This window comes from Mercenaria mercenaria, chromosome 9 (genome assembly GCF_021730395.1).
Source record: "Mercenaria mercenaria strain notata chromosome 9, MADL_Memer_1, whole genome shotgun sequence".
NCBI classification, from domain to species: Eukaryota; Metazoa; Mollusca; class Bivalvia; order Venerida; family Veneridae; genus Mercenaria; species Mercenaria mercenaria.
This window is the reverse complement of record NC_069369.1, coordinates 66456224-66472068: the sequence shown is the minus strand read 5'-3', so window position 1 is coordinate 66472068 and position 15845 is coordinate 66456224. Positions and strand designations below refer to the sequence as shown.

The following is a 15845-nucleotide window of genomic DNA, read 5'->3' as shown; positions in this document are numbered from 1 at the left end:
CGATACCGCGGTACCATCGGGGAATACCGGTATTTTATCAACATTATCCCTACCTCTGTTTATTTTTAATTTACATTGTCTATGTAGCCTTCCGTAACAGCATTTGACACCATGCATGATTTTCCGATTTATATCTCTGGAATTCCCATGCTACTATTATTAGTTTCCAAAAATAACCACCCAATGGTGCAATTGAACATGTATGATCGACCGCGTGATCCCCAATCAAAACCTTCGAAAACCTCCAGATTATTCCGTATAGATGGATGACTTCATGGGCGCACTTGTTTTTACTTCGAGTCTGATAAGGCCTAAAAAAATGTTGTGGTTCTGGTAACATTGCCAAAATTGCTAGGTAGGGTAGGTCAGTTTTTAATTTTTTTTTTTAATTTTTAAATTTTTTTTTAGGTAAAGTGATTCATTTTTGAAAACCATTATATTTTGTAGTTTTTACTCAGTTTCAACTTAAATCCTAAGGTTTACAATGTATATTTGCTTTAAATGTTGTTGTGTCTTCTTCATTGGTCATTAGTTTAAATGAAACACTGACACTCCTGTGCGATAGTGTTGCATATTATAAAAAATACACTTACCTTTGACAAAAATAATAACTCCATGTATAAACATCGGACATTGAATAAAAATCAATTGCAAACAAAGCTATCCGTCAAAAAATGTTTACCCCACCCACTTGAAACAAACCTGCGTTCGTAGACATGCCGGACTGAACTACAAAAATTTGCCGGACCGAACATTAAATATGAAATAAACAGGAATCTTGATTCCTATTATCAGTATGCAGCTGTTGATAGATTTTTCTTGTATCCAGTCAATTCTACATTGCTTTGGATTAAAAAAATCCCGAAAAATAATTATTTTGAAAAGTGTCCCAAAAATATGGAAACAATATTCATCATTCAACCCACCTGTGTTTAAAGCGAAAAAAAAAACATTAACAATTATCGGTAATTATTCTGTTGATAAACTAAGTAATTGGCCTTGTTTTCTCATCATCAATTAAAACCCCCTCAAAGAGCCAAAAGAAGTGTGTCGGAATCATTGCATCTGAAGTGGAGATCAAAGTGGTATAGTTGCCCGAGATTGTCATGACATTACGTCATGTTTTCGCGCCATGTGACACATCACTGTCTGATCGTACCGCCTGGGTACTTTAAATTGCTGAGAAGAAATCAATAAAAAAAAGTTCCTTCTTTATTTTCTTTTTGAAAGCGAATGTGCAATATCCCGTATTAACTGACAGGTAAATGTGTCAAAAGATAATAGTAGATATACTACCTCTGTGACTATTTTGCCCTCAAGGAATTTACATTATTGTGAGAAGAATATCTTACATAGTGTCGTGTCAAAAAATAAGTGTACAAAGATTCATTTAATTCTTATTAAAAACCACGACATCATACTGCTTTATTTTAAAACCACATTTCTATCTACGTCCACGAGGTCACGTAACCTATTCTTACGGAAATCTGCTAGCCAAAGATCGTTTTACTCCATGTATTTAAATTGCTGCCGCTTTTTCATTCTGTTTTTTTGTACTTTCTGGTCAAAAGTCTGAATTGTATGACCATAGTATGTATTATTTATTTACTTTTAGAAATAAAGAAATAATTAAGATCGCGCTGTTTGAAATTTTACAAATAATTATATGAAAATTCGATGGTTTTTATAGAATTTTGCCTACATTTCTGTCGATATCTTATTAAAATCGTTATAGAATTCAAACTGTATTACTTCTCAAGCGGTGATGAAAATTTGAAGCGATTATATTAAAGAATGAATGCACTACGCGCGTTTTTTGTGTACGTGTCGATATTTAAAACAAAAGTAACGGCGATGTAAATGAGATATTACGATAGGTCGCACGTGCTCGTGGAATGGAAAATTACCGGCATGACCGTATTGATATCTTTACGATTCGCGAGTAAATTCCAAGAAATCCAGGTTATTTTTCTGGATGTAATTTCTGAATTTGGTAAGTTACGACGTAAAAACCACTCGCCCGATCGGCCGAGTATGCCGGACGGTCGGACCAGCCTTGACTCGTAAAACTACGGTCCGCGCCAAAATCTTCCGGTCTTGTCCGTCGGACCGACGAATTTGCGATGTCTGGCGTCGAAAAATACAGCAAGGTCGGAGCCTTTTGCTAGGTAGGGTCGGGTGACCCGAACCACAACATTTTTTTAGGCTTAAATTCGGCGAGTCCCGCCTTCTTGTTTAAATGATGATAGTTTAGAATATCCCAGTATGTATTTGCACATATTAAAAAAGAAATAAATAGTATGGAAAATGTTCAGTCGAAATTTATTATTTTTTGTTTGAAAACGATCTTATGAAGCCTTCATAAACGTTACTGGTTTATCAAACCGGTGCACGAATCGAACTTCAAACAAGCGCGATCCCCTTACAGAAGCAAGCCTCTGTGGCGTACATGCTGCGTATTTGCAGTGTATATGCCGCGAACACAGTAGTACGCCAGAGGAGTACATTAAACATACACTACATGCCGCGTACTATTTCGACGAGTACACAGCATGTACGCAGGACGTCACTAGTACACTTCAAGTACGCAGCACAGACTCTGAAAATTTAAGGAGTACACTGCATGTACGCAGGAGGGACTTGTACAAGAAAATAGTACACTGCATGTACACCGCAGATACTTTGAAATTTGTGCAGTACACTTCATATACGCGGGAAAGACTTGTACAATTTCTTTTGGCATTTATACTTAGTTTTTTATGCCCCCGAAGGGAGGCATATAGTTTTTGAACCGTCTGTCCGTCTGTCAGTCTGTCGGTCTGTCAGTCTGTCCGCAATTTTCGTGTCCGGTCCATATCTTTGTCATCGATGGATGGATTTTCAAATAACTTGGCATGAATGTGTACCACAGTAAGACAACGTGTCGAGCGCAAGACCCAGGTCCGTAGCTCAAAGGTCAAGGTCACACTTAGACATTAAAGGATAGTGCATTGATGGGCGTGTCCGGTCCATATCTTTGTCATCGATGGATGAATTTTCAAATAACTTGGCGTGAATGTGTACCACAGTAAGATGACGTGTCGCGCGCAAGACCCAGGTCCGTAGCTCAAAGGTCAAGGTCACACTTAGACATTAAAGGATAGTGCATTGATGGGCGTGTCCGGTCCATATCTTTGCCATCGATGGATGGATTTTCAAATAACTTGGCATGAATGTGTACCACAGTAAGACGACGTGTCGCGCGCAAGACCCAGGTCCGTAGCTCAAAGGTCAAGGTCACACTTAGACATAAAAGGATAGTGCATTGATGGGCGTGTCCGGTCCATATCTTTGTCATCGATGGAAAGATTTTCAAATAACTTGGCATGAATGTGTACCAAAGTAAGACGACGTGTCGCGTGCAAGACCCAGGTCCGTAGCTCAAAGGTCAAGGTCACACTTAGACGTTAAAGGTCATTTTTCATGATAGTGCATTGATGGTCGTGTCCGGTCCATATCTTTGTCATTCATGCATGGATTTTAAAATAACTACGCATGAATATGTGACACAGTATAAGTTAAAGTCTGAAGTAAACTTCATATACGCTGGAGGGACTTGTTCATTTACTTTTGGTGTTTATACTTTGAATTTTTTAAGGTAAAAGTCTGACGTACACTTCATGCAGGAAGGATTTGTACATTTTTTTTTTTTTTTTGGAAGCAAGAACTTGATTTCCGAGTAACTTTTATCTTAATAGCATAGAATAGTTCAGATTACCGGTATTCTGAACAATATTTATTTATTTATTTTGTTGGGTTTATTGTCGCACCGACACAATTTTAGGTCATATGGCGACTTTCCAGCTTTAATGGTGGAGGAAGACCCCAGGTGCCCCTCCGTCCACAATTTCATCACGAGCGGGCACCTGGGTAGAACCACCGACCTTCTGTAAGCCAGCTGGATGGCTTCCTCACATGAAGAATTCTACGCTCCAAATGAGGTTTCGAACCCACATCGATGAGGGGCAAATGGTTTGAAGTCAACGACTCTAACCACTCGGCCACAGAGGCCCCTGGTATTCTGAACAATGAAAATTTGCCAAACTATTTGCAATGTTCATTTGTGCAGCTTACATCTTAGTGATTTCTGAGCTGCACCTTGCATGCAGTGTAAAAATATATTCTTTTTCATTTTGAATTAATCCTGGAGCTTTCTAACTTGGATAATTGAAAAACCTTATTTGAACTTCGTTGCATTACATTTTGTAATACATGAAATAATTACCAAGATAATGCCTCAACAGCGCCCGAATGAGAAGAATTAATAGCTCTCACTGTTATTTGAATACTCTTAAGCAAAACACCATTCTATCATGTTTTATAAAGGCTTTAATGCTCATTATGTAAACTCATTAAGGATTCACCAAATTAAAAAGTTGTTCATCGGATTTGCCGCTCTATTTTCAGAACGTTTTTGGCTAATTGCGCTCGCCCCATTGGAAAAAATCAATCCAAAATTTTTTGGTGCGCTACTTTTTACGGACGTAAAAGTGTATAAATGCTTATATAATTCCAGTCCTAGATTGTTCTCAGATGGATTTTAATCAAAATAAATACATACTACGCACACATCGTCTATAATAAATCATAACACTTATATTTAGTTGCATTAAAGTTGTTTCCCCTTGATGCAGTTACGCCATTTTCTTCAAATGTTTACCAAATTACATGCTACAAAGTTGATTTATTTCATTGAAAAGTGGAAGAAGAAAAGCATCCCAGTAAACACCTGACGTTGTACCGACGTTGGTTAGACGTTGGATTTTGGTCGCGACGTCGGCGACCTGAATCCAACGTCTAACCAACGTCATATCCATGACGTCTAATAGACGTCAGACTTAGACGTTTAGAAGACGTTGGAAGTAGGTTAGATAGAAAGTCTGATAAATGTTTTTAGTTATAAAACTAACTGGTATAATTTTGCTAGTATAGTTTAAAGATATTTACTTGTTTTCATAAAGGCCTGGACATGCGCTTATTAATAATAGTTCATTCTCACAACAAACATTATAATAATTATGTTACAATATCGCATGAGATTGTCTATTTTCGGAGACGGATTTTTTCACGAACTTTAAACTGTTCAATATAAAAATGCATTCTATACACATGTATTAATTATTCTAAATTCACATAGATCTTCTCTTCTACACATGTTGTCTATTAGTTACACATTCGCGAGATAAGCCTGCATCGGTTTACACAATCTTCCTGTAATTTGATATTTATTGGGATAAGATAGAGCAAGTTTATAAATACTTTACACAAAGGGAAGGATCCGCAACGTGAGTAACATATTTTTAAAAATTATACTTATTTCAAAAGTTATACTGATTTATATTCCGTAATTTTTAAAAAAAAAATTACTTATTTTTGTCTGTTACTTTAAACAGCAATTTCATTTTAATTACATTTTACGAAGTTATAGAATAATTTTTTCATTGAATTTCAAATATTACATATTTGTTTGGCACGTATTAATTATGCTCTTAGTAATAGCACTAGTATATTTGTATATGTTAAATAATGAAACTGTCAAATTTTATACATTTCAGGTGGAAATGTTGGCGGAGTTGAAGAATCATACAAAAATGACGAAACGTGAAAGTTTCAATTACTGCATTACTTTTTGGACTTATTGTATTTGACTTACGTCGTCATAATATGAAATAAAGATGATAAAATACATGTGTTGATCACTTGTTTGACTGCAAATTACGTTGAAAATTTGGTCAGATTTTGGTTGAAATGTGGTTAGATTTATGTTGGAAAATGGTCGGATTGCGACGTATAGCCAACGTCAGGATCCGACGTCTAAACGGTTTGCAAATCCAACCACAATCCAACGTTAATCCGACGTCGGGGTCCGACGTCTAACCGACGTCAAATGCCTACTGGGATACTAATTTATTTGATAACATCAGTCTACATTATTTTGGTAAGGGTAAATACTTATTGATGCATGTGACTTGTCACTTATTGTCACAAATTGACATACGGGCCTTATTTTATCTGTAGTGTAAATGCAGGTATTGCATCATCTTTTTGTAAATTTTTGAGTTATTGAGGTAAATGTCAGATTTCACGCATGAAATACCTCTCATGTTTTTCTGTATTTCATTACTTAAATTTCCATGTAAATTTCATTGAATTCTGTTCAGTAATAAGAAAGTTGATATTTTATAAACTTCAGTAATTCGTGTTTTTATCCCCAAAACCACTATAATGGGCCTCAAATTGTCAATTTAAATTCGCGCCAAAGTAGTTAGATTCCCCGGCTATATCGTGAATCCCGTGAAAATGACAATAGTCGGAGTCCACGGCTTAGCCGTGAATCCCATGAAATTTAGTATTTGGCGGGACATTATCCTTTAAATAGACTGGACTAGATATGCCTTGCGCACACCACCTTACGACTTTATAGACGAATCTATGTCTGAATTATTTTCTTGCTAGAAACTTATGCTCGATCGAGGTAAGAAATTTATTTGTTAGATTTTTGTATGATTTTTGCATTACGATTTTTATTTGGTAAATTTTTGTGCATTCTACAGAATTCTGTAACATTTACTTTTCGGCACATGATTTTGGCTAGTTTCGGTATGTCAGGATGATTTATTAAATTTTTCAGACTTTTGTAAATTATTTAGAAAGAGGAGTCTAAATGTTTCGTTTATATAAGATGTAAAATTTATACTGAAATTTGTATCGTGATAATTGTAAAGCACTGTTTCAAAAACTTATGTCAAACATTTTGTTAATTATGGAACGCCATTACTGCATTGTATTGTTATGTATAAATCTATATGGCAAGTCTAGTGCCATGTTTGTAATATATTATTGTAATTTGTAATTGTGTGCCAGTCTATAGCACATCTAATTAATGTCCGTTGTAGTGTATGGCATTAGATATTATATGGATGCCAACTCTCATATAACGTTTGATTTACATTGAATTTTGTTAATTTGTAGTTGTAAATAATGGCTGCAGTTTATCATGTCCGTATCTATAATGTTTCATCATATACTTTTCATATTTTTCTCATACTTTAACTTTAGTCTTTTAAGTAAGTAATTTTTGTAATAATGGAAGTAATTAGTGACGTATTTTAATCACGTGACGTTTGAACTTAGTAGCACATATGTTTTGTATAAGTAGCACGTATTATTTATGGGAGCCTACGGAGGTATGGTGTACCCAAAGGAGCAGTTTTATGCCCTGACTTATTTGTTTTGCTATGGTGCTTACCATATGTTATATATTTTAGCTTCTTCCGCCAGACGATTTTTCCTGGTGATGTCATAACCCGGAAGTACAATGCCCGAGGTTCACTTGTCTTCACTCGCCTGGATGTGATATTCCCAGCGCAGAGCTTACGTCCCATGGTTGTGCCGTAAACCGCAAAGACGATGATTTTTGTTATCCTCTGAAGTCAGCTCAGGGATGCAATCACCTACCACCATAGGGAGCCAACACGGAATCAACGTATTCACGGTTTAAAGGGACTGAATTTAGAAGCTACATTTTGTTTGTGCTACTTAAAGTTCACAATTGAATTAAAGAACTGTGTCACGTCAGATTATCAGATTAGAATGGAATTTAAGAACTTTTGTATCTAGAGATACTGAACTTTCTTTTTTTTTCTTTCTTATAATCAGTTTGTTTTTTTTTCATATCTATTCATTGTAAATAATCATCTTATGTAAATAAATTTGTAAATATTGTAAAGGGTGTTGATTTGTTCTGATGGTTGCTGTCGCCGGTACGGCCTTTCCTGTCACACTTATCTTTTTTCTGTTTTTTTCTGTCCAAATGATCAGCATTTGCATATGAAAGTTGGTGGGGTAAGGAATTTACATTATCACAGCAGTTTCGCCACAAGAGTACACAGCATGTATGCAGCAGGAGTACACAGCATGTACGCCGCAGGACTCGGGGCAGGAGTACACAGCATGTACGCCGCAGGAGTACACAGCATGTACGCCGCAAGACTCGGGGCCAGGAGTACACAGCATGTACGCCGCAGGAGTACACAGCATGTACGCCGCAGGGGTAGTACACCGCAGGCTCATTTGCATGTGAAAAGTGTATGTGCCACGTACATGCTGTGTACTATTTCCCGCATACTAAATTCCTCCAGCGTACATCCTGTGTACTATGTAGTCCACAGCATGTACGCAGCAAGTAGTACGCGGCAGAGCTCATTTGCATGTCAAAAGTGTACTACAAACGTACTATAGGTGTATGTGCGGTGTATATCCTGCGTACTATTTAAAGCCCTTGATTTCAGTACACATCATGTACGCATCATATATGCTGTATGTACACAGCAAGAGTACACAGCAGGCCTTTTTCGTCTGTAAGGCCGACCTATATATATGTGACCCAGTGCTTCCCTAGAGACAATATGGCGTCTTCCGACGAATACACGCTGGTAAAAAATACTAAGGGTCATTAATCTAACTAGTCATTAGTCAAGTTAATATTTCAGTGTATTTTTTTTTTTCTTTAATTCTAGTCAAGTAACTAGTCTTCGTTGTTGCTCATAATAAATGAAGTATTTCTGTGAGTTTTTCATCATTTTTATGACCACTACCATAGCTGTAAGTCTTACGATAAATATGGTGGTATACCGTGGTATATACTGCGGTAATTAGGAAAAAACCGTGGTATACCACAGTATATTTTTCAAGGCGGTACCCAGCCCTAGGTACCAGTGTTGAAATATCCATAGAAATCTCGTTTTTGCTTATTTTTCTTTGAAACAACTATGGACTATTGCAGATACTATAGACTACATAAAGACGACTCTCCGGTCCTATGCACCTGTCGCTTTCCATGCCAGATGTAGTGAAAATTGGCCAAATCACCCAAATTTTATAGACCAAAATTAGCCTAACCGGGCCTCACTTTGAACTCTGCCATTCATCCATTTTGTATTTTTAAATCCAATTTCGTAGCATATATGTATAGTGCGAACATAGATGCATACCCAGGTGGTGTGGAATGTGTCTCCCAACCACCACTTTATTTCCCTAATTTTCACTTGAAAAAAAGTGGATGGATGACAGCCGAGCGTCTGGCCGACTTTTTGTTCTGATGTTTATGTTTTAGCCTCAACCGGAAGTATGGAGCTAGGAATTTTAAAACACCCGCCATGTAGAATCATTAACCGTTCCTCATTCCCCAGATATATTAAAGAATTAATAATGATAAATAACCAGTAAGATAGATATGCCTTTATATCTACCCTGTCCTGTTTATACAGAAAATCAACCGGGGCCAAACTACGAAACTGCTCCCCTGCCACCTTAAGATATACACATATACTGCTTCAGGTAATGCAGTCAGTTTGTATGATGTAAGCAACTGTGTTAAAAGATTTTATAGTCCTAAGTGAGCACTAATGCGTCCTTTGTGACGTCACTGGATAAAAATCACTACATCACTGATAAAAAAACTCTATTCTGACATTCATTGTCGATTTTTGTTACGGTACAATTGCAGGGAAACTTTGTATGTTTAATTTGTATGTGAAAAACATGGAAATGTACCTGAATGGGAACACTATCTGGAGAGCATTAATTTTTAGTAACATTCAAAGGGGGAATTACTGCAGACATATTTTGGCCGATAACTTGCCAACATAGAAAACATGTGAAGGGCAAATTGCAGAAGATATTGACATCTGTCAAATAATAGTAGAAAACGTTATTAATTAGGATTGCACAGAGATGTATCTGTATGGTATCTTTAATAATATTTAAGGTTTAGGAGTATATCATCAAAACACAGAAATATTTGATAAACAAACAACATCTTTACAACAAAACAAACTTTACAACCATTTACTTGACCATTATATGTTCTGCCATACTGTCTGGTATAATGGATCAAAGTTAAAATATATTCTGAAAAAGTTATCCCTGTTTAAAAATGAATGCCATTTGTAAAGATTAAACAAAATTTTGCTGAAAACTCCTCCACCTAGTTATGTGAAATTTCAGCAGTGGTACTTATTAAAATGCATCAAAATGAAGATGTGTAACAGTTCTTCGAAAACGATGATTTTTTATCGGTGTTGAACTATCCATAAGTTTGGCCCTTTTCAAGAATTCAATGTTTATATATTGTTTTGTAGAATAAAATACAAATGCTGTTCAATTTTCATGTGGAACAACTCTCTCTTTCTGTGATTTGGTGTTGTTTGAAAAAAAAATTCTAAAAACGTAAGGATAAGTGCATTATAAGCATTAAGAAAAACCTTGTAAATTATAAACCAGTACACACAATATGAATAAGTATTGCCAGGAGAGTAGTCAGGTACAATGTACTCTGTGCTGTAGTCTGTAGTTTTGTTCATTGGAAATAACTGCAGACACTAGGAAAAATATTTTGAAAATTTAAAAATATTTTCTATTTGGTACCTATAGATTACCTCCCAGTAAATGAATGTAATTCTCTTTCTAAGTATGTTCTAAATTACAGACAAAATTAAGTCTTATTCCAAGTGGTATTGTTTGACTGTAGTGATGCTCACATGCACAAAATAATGATCAAATTAAAGTCAATAAAGATAAAAGATTTAAATGTTTGTAATTTATCACCTTTAAACACTATCCAAAAACAACAGCATATGGAAGAGCACTAAATGTTAGAAAGATAAAACCTTTCTCCTTATGTTACTGCATCCCATATGTTATGTTTACTGATAGCATTACCAGACTTTCTTTTTTTCAGTTTTTATATTCTCCTTTAAAGTTTACAGTTTTAATACCGTATGTTTAAATTCCAGGATCTAACAATATCCTTGTCTACAGAAAGATCTGACAAGGAAGTGGACTTAATAGAAGATCAGACATCTCTCAGTTCCATCAATACAAAAGCATTCATGGATCAGGAGTGGAGCCTTTACAAACATATAGAAACTTCGAGAGATTTCACCACTGTAGAGTACTGCAGTTCAACTGTACATCCAATTCTTCATGCTCAATGTAGAGTGGCCAGGAAGATGGGCTACTTTGTATGGAATATCATCTTTATTATGGTAAGGTGTATAAATAAGAGAAATGTTCAGCTGAAAGAATTACAAGCAATTCTGTGGTATAGACCACCTATGAACAGAGACACCAGGCTCCAAAGGGCACTTAACCTTCTGATTTAAGCAGTTGCAGTGTACATTAACCTGTACACAAGGGCTACCTACACATAGATTTATGATCACTGTTTTAATTCCCCAAAGCATTGCCCTTATGAAGAGGTTTGACTGTATCTTTAGAAGTTGAATTATGCACATTTTGGTTTGTAGATGTGCAGACAGATATAAATTTTATAATCTAAACTTGTGCACCATCTGCAGTAACACAACAGCTGTTTAATCGAAGTTATTTGCATCTCACAGACTGCCAGTATCTTGAAAGAAGTAATCTATAAATAAAATTTATTGTTATGTTGGCATATTTCTGACCCCCTCCCTTTTGAGAAGTTTTCACAATAACTCTTATCTTAGTGTGTTACTGTCCATAAGTGACTCATTTTTAGCTCACCTGACCCAAAGGCTCATGGTGAACTTTCGTGACCGCTTGATGTCCGTCATCTAACCATCAACAATTTCTAAAAAAAAATCTTCAAAACCACAGGGCAAATTTACATCAAACTTCACAGGAGTGATGCATGGGTGGCCCTCTTTCAAAATTTTTCGAAAAATTGAATTCTACACAGAACTGTGGTTGCCATGGCAACCGAAAGGAAAAACTTGAAAAATCTTCTTGTCCAAAACTGCTAGGCTCGATATTTGGTATGTGACATCATCTAATGGTCCCTCTATGAAGATTGTTCAAATTATGCCTCTGGTGTGAAAAGAGGTCCCGCCCCGGGGGCTGACTTATATAGGAAAAAACTTTAAAAATCTTCTTGTCTGAAACCACAAGACCTAGGCCTTTGATATTTGGTATGTAGTATTGCCTTGTTGTCCTCTAGATTGTTCAAATAATGCCCCTGGGGTGAAAAGAGGCCCCGCCCCAGGGATCACTTATATGAGTTATATAGGGAAAAAATACTTTAAAAATTATCTGATCGTATTTCCTTGACTGTTTAATTATAATTACAGTTGAGACTGTTTTAAGAGACTTTGGGAAGCAGCAAAAAATGTTACATATGACAGGGAGTCTCTTAAAACAGTCTCACTCAACCGGCTAACGCTGGTTTCATATATCTGCTTGATTTTTCCAATTAGGTACAGGTATATCGGATACTTTAATATAGGCCTCTGTAAAGTTAGAGTGAAAATTGTTCAAAAACTATTTCTTAATTACATTTTGATAAAAAAGAACACATTTAAAATAGTTTGCATCATTCATATGATGTTGATAAAAACATTAAAATTTAAGCTCATCATCTGGCAAGAGAATAAAGGCGAGCAGTAATTATGTCTCCCCCATAGGTGGGGGAGAAATATTGTTTTTGCTTTTGCCGTCCGTCCATCTGCATTAAGCTTGTCTGGCTTTCACAGGTCAAACTGCTGGCTGGATTTCGATGAAACTTCACAGGAGTGATCAGTACCAACCCAAGTTATGCATATCGCTGGCACGTTCCACTTCGCTGCACAAAATGGCCACCAGAGCTAAAAACCTTGTCTGGCTTTCACAGGTCAAACTGCTGGACAGATTTTGATGGAACTTCACAGGAGTGGTCAGTACCAAGCCAAGTTGTGCATATCGCCAACATGTTCAGCTTCGCTGCACAAAATGGCCACCTGAGCTAAAGATGTACATAGGGGGAAGACATATGTTTTTGTGACAAAAATACCTTCTAGTTGGGATTTAAAATATAAATGTTCCTTTAGATATAGATGAACTTTTTACACACTGAGGTTAATGTTCATTTGTTTCTTTGTGTAGTAACGTTCCTGTGATATTTATTGGTTTTCCATGGACTTTTTTTAGCTCGACTATTCAAAGAATTGTCTAGCTATTCTACTCACCCTGGCATCGGCTTCGGCGTCACACCTTGGTTAAGTTTTTGCATGCAAGTACATACAGCTATCATTTAAAGGCATATAGCTTTGAAACTTATTTATTCTTTTTCTATGTCAATTACCAACCTCACTGGGTCAAGTTCCATAACTCTAACATGTATTTTGAGTAAATTATGCCCCCTTTTGGACTTAGAAAATTTTGGTTAAAGTTTTACATGCAAGTTACTATCTCCAAAACTGATGCAGATATTGAATTGAAACTTCACATGTGTCTTCGGGGTTATAAAACTAGTTGATAGCACCAAGTCCCATAACTCTGACCTTCATTTTGGCCAAATTATGCCCCCTTTTGGACTTGGAAAATTTTGGTTAAAGTTCTGCGTGCAAGTACATACAGTTATTACTAAAGGCATATAGATTTGAAACTTATTTTTTCTTTTTCTAGATCAATTACCTACCTCACTGGATCAAGTCCCATAACTCTGACATGTATTTTGGCCAAATTATGCCCCCTTTTGGACTTAGAAAATTCTGGTTGAAGTTTTGCGTGCAAGTACATACAGCTATTACTAAAAGGCATATAGCTTTTAAACTTATTTTTTTCTTTTTCTAGATCAATTACCTACCTCACTGGGTGAAGTCCCATAACTCTGACATGTATTTTGAGCAAATTATGCCCCCTTTTGGACTTAGAAAATCCTGGTTAAAGTTTTACATGCAAGTTACTATCTCCAAAACTAATGCAGATATTAAATTGAAACTTCACATGACATGTGAAGTTTCAATTTAATTTGTGTCTTCAGGGTTATAAAACTAGTTGATAGAATCAAGTGCCATAACTCTGACATGTATTTTGGGCAAATTATGCCCCCTTTTGGACTTAGAAAATCCTGGTTAAAGTTTTGCGTGCAAGTACATACAGCTATTACCAAAAGGCATATAGCTTTGAAACTTCTTTGTTCTTTTTCTAGGTCAGTTACCAACCTCACTTGGTTAAGTTCCATAACTCTTAACATGTATTTTGAGCAAATTATGCCCCCTTTTGGACTTAGAAAATTCTGGTTAAAGTTTTATGTGCAAGTTACTGTCTCCAAAACTAATGCAGATATGGAATTGAAACTTAACATGTTTCTTCGGGGTTATAAAACTAGTTGATAGCATCAAGTCCCATAACTCTGATATGCATTTGGTCAAATTATGTCCCATTTCGAACTTAAAACTCTTTTGATATTTAACATTTTGGGTAATAATTTCCTGCTTCTGTGACAATATTTCGAATAGTCGAGCTTGGCTGTCTTATGGACAGCTCTTGTTTGTAAACAAATATGTTCTCGCCTCAAACAACTTTACGTGAGATAAGGAACGGTAACTCTGTTGTGTAAAAATTTGCGAGAGTATCTCAAAACGGTCTAATAATCGATTTGGGAGCCTGATTTCACAGTCTCTTGTCGCATAAGGCAGGGGGTTGCTTAATGCAGACTGTTTTTATAGTAAATTGTGTCCAGAGCATAAAATAGGGTCGCATATGACAGGGAGTCGCTAAATTCAGGGGGTTGTTAAGGCAGTCTCGACTGTACCTGATGACCCCAAGTAATTAGGGGGTCACTTGACTGTGACCTTGACCTACTGACCTACTTTCTTGCTTTTTAAGATACAGCCTTGAAATTTGGATGACATAAAGATCTTGAAACTGACTTTCGTTGACCCCATGAATGTGACCTACTGACCTACGTTCTTAATATTTTAGCATCAGTTTGACATTTGAAACATGTTCACACAACTGGGAAAAGCTTTCAATGCTTACTTAAATTTGACTTTCTTACCTGATCTCTTACACTTGTCTGTGTAGCTCATATTACTCAGGTGAGCGATCCAGGGTCATCATGACCCTCTTGTTTCGACATAACTATCACCAAAAAAAAAAGATGCTATGAAAGTAGGGGTAAAGAAATTTGTAATTGTTTTTATTCATGTACAATAAAAGTTTGCTTGACAGCATGTCATTTTAAATTTGTATTTCTACATTTAATGCTATGCATAACACTCCTGTAATATCTATAGTGCAAATCTTTCAAGTTAGTTAAACCTTGAAAAAACTTCCAACATTAGTATAAAAAAGTTATTAAAATAAAAGTAAATGTTCTCGAATGATTGTCCCAGTGTCATGTGTTAAGGTGCAAGGAACTTGTGTTTGTTTCAGTTGTTGATCATCAGTCTGACATTTGCTGCATTTACAATAGAACACGGCAATGCTGATAGACTTAATGTGACAATCACCTTATTCCTGACTGCAGTAGCCTTCAAACTAGTTGTGAAACAAAGCTTACCAACAATATCATATCTAACGTACTTGGTAAGTCATCTATATTATCTATCTAAAAGAAAGTTTTGTTTTGTTTTCAGTTGTTGATTATCAGTTTGACGTTCGCTGCTTTCACGATTGACTTCAACAGTGCCGACAGAATTACTGTGACCATCACTCTGTTTCTTACCGCTGTTGCTTTTAAATTGGTTGTCAAACAAAGCCTGCCAACAATATCCTACCTTACATATCTTGTAAGTGATGAATGTGTTTGTTTTTGTTGTCTTTTTGTGGGAGAGGATTAAATTCACATTGATAGAATTTAGGTCATATGGTGACTTTCGATAATGGAGGAAGACTCCTCTGGACATTATTTCAGGCACAGGCCTAGAACTATCTGCCCTTTGCAAGCCAATTCGATGATTCCTTACATGAAAAAAAACTAAATCATTTTCAGGGTGTTTAAGGTTTGTGGTATGGCAAGTGACTTTAATCACTTGGTCATAGAGCCCTTAAGAGGCCTGAAG

General features: G+C 36.1%; 1 protein-coding gene across 2 annotated transcripts in view; it reads left to right on the top strand.

The window, feature by feature from the left end:
• Positions 1–15845, top strand: part of LOC123547360 (gamma-aminobutyric acid receptor subunit beta-like) — a 43703-nt gene that overhangs the window by 19612 nt on the left and 8246 nt on the right. The window contains exons 6-7 of one of the 2 annotated variants that reach the window (XM_045334389.2): positions 10836–11087; positions 15420–15572. In XM_045334389.2, the coding sequence (XP_045190324.2) occupies positions 10836–11087; positions 15420–15572 (405 nt within the window). Of the gene's footprint in view, positions 1–10835; positions 11088–15216; positions 15370–15419; positions 15573–15845 lie in introns of both variants that reach the window. The other variant, XM_045334391.2, reaches the window with a different exon arrangement.